We start from the raw sequence: 6,034 nt of genomic DNA, 5'->3' as shown, positions 1-6,034 counted from the left end.
TTACTCATAATACCAAGTTGGAGGATAATACCCCCCACTAATAAACACAAACAAAACAATAAAGAGAGATTGGATATCTCTACAGAGCTCTTCAATCTTATCTTTTCATTATGAAGGATGACGTCACCCAACTTCTCTTGAATGACTTCAATTGATTACTGTTACCTATATCAACCGTACTAGCCTCATTCTTTTGTCCAATGAACTTCCCTTTGCCAAATAAATAGGTTGGTCAGATATCACGATTTTCCCTAGTCAGGATACAAATCTTTTGCTAACTACGTAGTCTATGGTTGGTTAGTCCACTCCAGAAGCTAGGAAGAAGCATATTGAGATGAGAAAGTTGGAGTTTTATGTTATTGAGAAAGGAATTCTAGTCCTTTCACCTGCACATTTGCAAAACGGCAAGAAAATAACATATTTATTCTAATGGTTTTTTGAAAACCTTGTTTCCTCTATTTTTTTTCAAAGGAATTGTAGAAAAATGTGATATGGGAGAATCAAACATCCGACTTCAAGATTGATAGTAGGAGTACCTATACTGGTGTTGGTTTTTCTAATTTTTCTCTTGAAGTGCATTATTGATAGGTTAATCCATTTTTTTTTTTTTTTTGTTAGTCCAATCCCATGCCCATGGGGTTTTGGTTTTGAACAAGTCAACCCTCAATACTCTGTGATACCTTGTCAACTTCAAATTGAATTTTCCATTGAAATCTAGAGACAAGCTAACACAGAAATTGATGAGCCAACAGCAGGAAAAATCGCCATAACCATGGAGGAGAACAAGACACGCTTCTCCGAATGGATTTCAGAAGTCCATGGCGGAAGCGTTTCAACTTTCTCTCTCAACATTTGCTCTGTTTTTCATGAGAAGGTTTTCGTTTTACAACATTCTCATCTGAATCCGTTCATTGCTCGCTCATGGCTTCTTCTTCAATCTTCTTCTCCACATTTTGCTCCGTTTTTGTTCTTCTCCTTGGGGCTTTCATTCCTCCAGGTTTCCACTGATTGGAGAATCGATTATGATTTGGCCTCAATTTTTCTAGGGTTTTAATTGTATCTTATCTTGTGGTAGAACAGAATCAAAGTCTGGAAATATGGTGATGGCGATTGAAGATGAAGATTCCATGGCTCTTTTACCGTTTGGATCTGCCTCTGGTGCTGGAAGCTTTATCCGACTTTCTCAATGCGGTGGCCCTCGCCGGACAGGTAACTCATTTCTTTCCCTTCACTGGTTTTTCTACTTTGTCTTCATTGTTGAGCTTGTTGCTTCTGAATGGCATTACCCAATTATGGTTTTAGCTAAAACAGAGTTGGATTATGAAGTCTTCCTGATACTTTGGCATTCATGGTGAATTTCTGTATTTGCGTTTCTTAGACAGTAACCATTTATTCTGCATATTTCTTGAGTAAAAGAGTTGAATTCTTAGCCAATATCTCAAATCAAAAATAAAATTTTGAAAACTCCTTGTTTTTAGTTTTTAAAACTTGATTTGGTTTTTGAAAATATCTATTGAAAAAGTAGATAACAAAACAAGAAGTTTAGAGGTGAAAGTGATGTTTGTACGCCTAATTTTTAAAAACTAAAAATCAAGTGAATATGAAACCGAACTTAAATCTTTTCTTTTTCTATAACTATAACTAGGATATTGAGCTCCACTCTTTGCATTATGTTGGTATGTTCTGACCCACTCATGACTCACCAATCTCGAGAGGCTTTGTCCAACCCTGCCCAAACTTTGGAAACAAGAAGAAAGATTTTTAGTTGTTAAGTCCCTATTTGATAATCGTTTGGTTATTATTTCTAAAATCGTGCACGTTTTTTTCTTAATTTCTATACTATAATTTTTTTTTAAAGAAACATAGAAGTACATCGATGGAGAAACTTGATTTTCAAAATAAAAAACCAAATAACTATTCATGGCGCCTAAGTTTTTAACATCTAGGACTTGGACTAGGATTTTGAAACTACCTCCAAACAACTCAAGCCTTTCTACCCTTAGATCTACTTTTATAAGAGCAAATTATATAAGATCAAAAGAGGAATAAGGATATGTTTGGGAGTGATTTTAAAATAGTTAAAATAACTTTTGTCATTTTCAAAATCACTCTTAAATGTACTTTTAATCATTCAAAACCAATTTTGACGAAATGAAAATTGCATTTAAAAATATAAAATTAAATATTAGATTAATTTCGAGTGATTGTAGTCATGTTTCAAAATGATAAAAGTGATTTTAACCATTTCAAAATCACTTGTAAGCATACTAAGAGCTTATAATTTCAGATAATATCAAAAGGACTTGGTAACAGCATATGTCACATTTACATTCACACCTACAAAATTATCCAACGAGTTGATTGTTTCAAACGTTTCTCATACTCTAAACCATATTTTCCTTCTCTTCAATTATTGTTGGCATCGTGGTCTGATCTGCAGCTAACTACCTGATTGTGTCTAGGGTTGATGATCATGCATACCTGTCAAATATTGTGGTGATAAAATGAGTTAGAATTGTTATCAATACCCTCGAAACTGGATTGAGATCCCTTCTCAGAAGATAGTTGAGTCCCCTTTTTGTTCCGTTCTCAAGTCCCTGAACTTATGCATCCCCTTTGAGCTGACTAAACATTTTATGCTGTATGAACTTTGTTTTCTGTTTTCCAAACTGATCAAGGTTACTTTTGTTTGAGCATTCATATGGTTGCAATTGCAGAATCCATTGGTGTTTGCTATTCAAGCGCAGGCAACAATTTACCAGATGCCAAGGAAGTAGTACAACTATACAAAAGCAACGACATCAAAAAAATGAGGATTTATAATCCTGATGCAGCTATATTAAATGCTCTTCGAGGATCGAACATTGAACTCACTGTAGGCATTCCGAATACTGACATCGAACACATTGTTAATCTTTCTTCTGCAGCAAACTGGGTAGAAAAGAACATTCTAGCCTATGTCCCACTCGTCAAATTTCGATACGTTGCCATTGGAAATGAGGTGCAGCCATCCGATCCCATTTCTCGATATGTTTTACCAGCCATGAGTAGCATTCATAGTGCAATTTCAGCAGCCAATTTGCAGGATCAAATAAAGATTTCCACAGTAATATCCACGAGCTTCTTGTCAAACTCCTCCTTTCCTCCATCTAATGGCTCATTTAGTTCAGAGGCTGGTGGATTTATGGAACCAATTGTTGACTTTCTGGTTAAGAATGGTTCACCACTTCTTGCTAATGTGTATCCCTACTTCGTTTACACCGAGATCACTCGAACCATCAGCCTTGACTATGCTTTGTTCATGCAATCGCCAAGTCTTGTGATAAGAGATGGCAATTTTTTTTACAACAGTCTTTTTGAATCAATGGTTGATGCTCTTTACGTAGCGCTTGAGAAGTTAGGTGGAGACAAAGTGTCGATCGTGATATCGGAGAGCGGTTGGCCGTCGGGTGGAGGCAAAGGTGCTACAGTTGAGAATGCAGGTACATACTATAGAAATTTGATTAGCTTTGTTCGAACGGGGACACCGAGGAGGCCGAGAAGAGCTATCGAAACATATTTGTTTGCTATGTTTGATGAAAATTTGAAGTCTCTTGAAATGGAGAAACATTTTGGTTTATTCACACCTGACAAGAAATCAAAATTCCAACTTAGTTTTAGTTGAGTAAAGGGTGTAAGAATATTTATATTCATTCCGCAATAAACACATATATGCAATTATTTATACTTTTCATTTTAAATGTAAAATGAAACCCTATTTGAATATTATAATATATGCTTTATTGATATTCTTGAACATTCCATCATAGGCAAAAAAAAAATTCCAACAAAAATACATTTTTTAGTTATCATGTATTGATCAAATTTCATAATTTGTTTATAGCCAACTTTATTAATAAGATAACGCGACATTAAATTCTTCCTTAAAGAAAATGCATAAAGAAGTATAAACTTTGAACGATTGTTTGTCATTATAGACACAAATGACTTTCCGAAATTTGCAATTTTGAATTGCATGTTCAATTTTGCCACAAACAAAACAAACTTGACCATGCCAAAAACCTACCCCTTCTTTCATAAATTTATCAAAAATTAAGGAGTCATCTAGTTTAAGGGTTTTATAGATGTCTATGAATTAAAGATACTTAAGAATAAAATTACTGGGAATCAATAATGATTGTATTTGGTTGTACATATGAATGTTATCAGAATTTTATAGAAATAAATTATGTTTGTATTTAATTTTTAAAATTAATTATTGACACCTCTATAAAAGTTTTGAGCAAATTTAATTATTTAATGATCAAATAATAATATTATTTAAATTATTAATTATAAGTATTTGTTAAATTATATAATTATGATGTATTAATTAATATGCAATAAAAATATAAATATAACATTGTGTGATTAAAAACTAATGAATTATAATTAATCAATGATAAATTAATTATATTTATTAAAAAATAATCTCATGAAATATTAATCATAATGATAATTAATTAACTACCTATATAATTTATTAATGAATTGATAGTATTAATGCATTGGTTCTTTATAGTTTATTGAAAAAGAAGAGTATGTATGTGTGTGTGTATGTACGTAAGTGTTTGTATATATATATATATATATATATATATATATATATTAATTTATGAAATTCAGTTAAATTCAAATATTATAATTTAAATTTTAATGTAATTTTCTAAATTATAAATTCAATTTTTTGAAATTAATTAATTTTAAGGAAAATTATTTCAAATAGTAAAACTGTTGAAAATATTTACAAGATATAGCAAAATTTTAGAATTATCAATGATAAACGCTGATAGACAATGATAGACTTCTATTAGTATCTATCAATATCACTGATAGATACTGATAGTTCTAAAATTTTTCTATATTTTGATTTATTTTTTTATATTTAAAAACAACCCTAATTTTAATAATATATAAAATAAAAGAATAAGTTAATGTATTAAAAGAGAGGAGAGAGCGGACATGAATGCATGAGAATATCTATTGACATGCCTAAAGGTTAAAAAAAACTTACCAAACAAGAGGATGTGTATCTCTTACCATTCTCGCCCTTGTTCACATTCCAATTCCCTCAATCCAAATGCCTCTTAGGGACTCTCTGCGGCTTATAATGAACTGAGTTTGTAATGTAATGTAATCCAAAACTCATATTTGAATAGATTGTTTTGGACCAATTTGTATTACTAAACTCACTCAGTTCCCAGAGTTTGGAAAGTTTACAAATTTAACATATAAAATTATAAGTTTCACATGAAATTTGTCGAACGAAATCTGAAGGAGTGTATAAATTGATACACTCATGAAAATTCGGTATTTAAATTTATACAATTAATAATTTAGGGTTTTAATTGATACAATCCTCAATATTTTGGGTATAAATTTATTCCCAAAATTTTATAAAAATATATATATTTTGGAGATAAAAAATGGTTGTTTTTAAATATAGAAAAATAAACCAAAATATTTACAAAATATGACAAAATTTTAGAATTATCAATGATAGACGCTGATAGACTTCTATAAATTTCTATCAGTGATATTGATAGACACTGATAGAAGTCTATCAGTATTTATCAGCGTCTATCATTGATAATTCAAAAAATTTGTTATATCTTGTAAATATTTTCAACAGTTTTACCATTTGAAATAATTTTTCGATAAAAAAATTATTAAAATTTTCAAAATTTGAAGGAGGAATAAAAATTTGAGGTAGAAAGATATTAGAGAGAGAAAAAATGGATAATTAAAGAAGAACTAAAAAATGGATAATTAAAGAAGAACTCTTTGACAAAAAGACTAAGAAATGGAGAAAACCACATAGAAGTAACAGAGATAACAAAAAATTAACTGAAGAATGAAATTAAGTTATTTTTATATACAATACTATTTTTCTTGTGACATCAAGTTTTATTTATATGTCACATCGATTTATGGCACATTTGGAATTAGGAGAGTTATAATTATAGCATAAATAATTTAATTTCATGAGTTTGTC

General features: G+C 30.6%; 1 protein-coding gene across 2 annotated transcripts; it reads left to right on the top strand.

Annotated features, from left to right (window-relative positions):
* Positions 1-600: 600 nt before the first annotated feature.
* On the top strand, positions 601-3,788 carry LOC120072264 (glucan endo-1,3-beta-glucosidase-like). 2 transcript variants are annotated; one of them, XM_039024694.2, is made up of 3 exons: positions 601-997; positions 1,081-1,209; positions 2,718-3,788. In XM_039024694.2, exons 1-3 carry the CDS (start codon positions 922-924, stop codon positions 3,662-3,664), a joined length of 1,152 nt encoding a protein of 383 aa, XP_038880622.1. In that variant the 5' UTR covers positions 601-921; the 3' UTR covers positions 3,665-3,788. The 2 variants fall into 2 exon arrangements, with proteins under 2 accessions (XP_038880622.1, XP_090166645.1); XM_090310519.1 differs by having other exon boundaries at positions 719-997; positions 2,463-3,788.
* Positions 3,789-6,034: the final 2,246 nt, after the last annotated feature.

The sequence above is a fragment of the Benincasa hispida genome, chromosome 2 (assembly GCF_027475165.1).
Source record: "Benincasa hispida cultivar pf3 chromosome 2, pf3_genome.v1.1, whole genome shotgun sequence".
In the NCBI taxonomy this organism is placed as follows: domain Eukaryota; kingdom Viridiplantae; phylum Streptophyta; class Magnoliopsida; order Cucurbitales; family Cucurbitaceae; genus Benincasa; species Benincasa hispida.
This window is presented reverse-complemented; position numbering and strand designations above follow the sequence as displayed.

Bases quoted from the DNA above. Each gene is read 5' to 3' on its own strand.
- LOC120072264 (XM_039024694.2), top strand. From the start codon at position 922: ATGGCTTCTTCTTCAATCTTCTTCTCCACATTTTGCTCCGTTTTTGTT. The intron at 998-1,080 runs GTTTCCACTGAT...GTGGTAGAACAG, and splicing joins TGGGGCTTTCATTCCTCCAG to AATCAAAGTCTGGAAATATG. The intron at 1,210-2,717 runs GTAACTCATTTC...TTGCAATTGCAG, and splicing joins CGGTGGCCCTCGCCGGACAG to AATCCATTGGTGTTTGCTAT.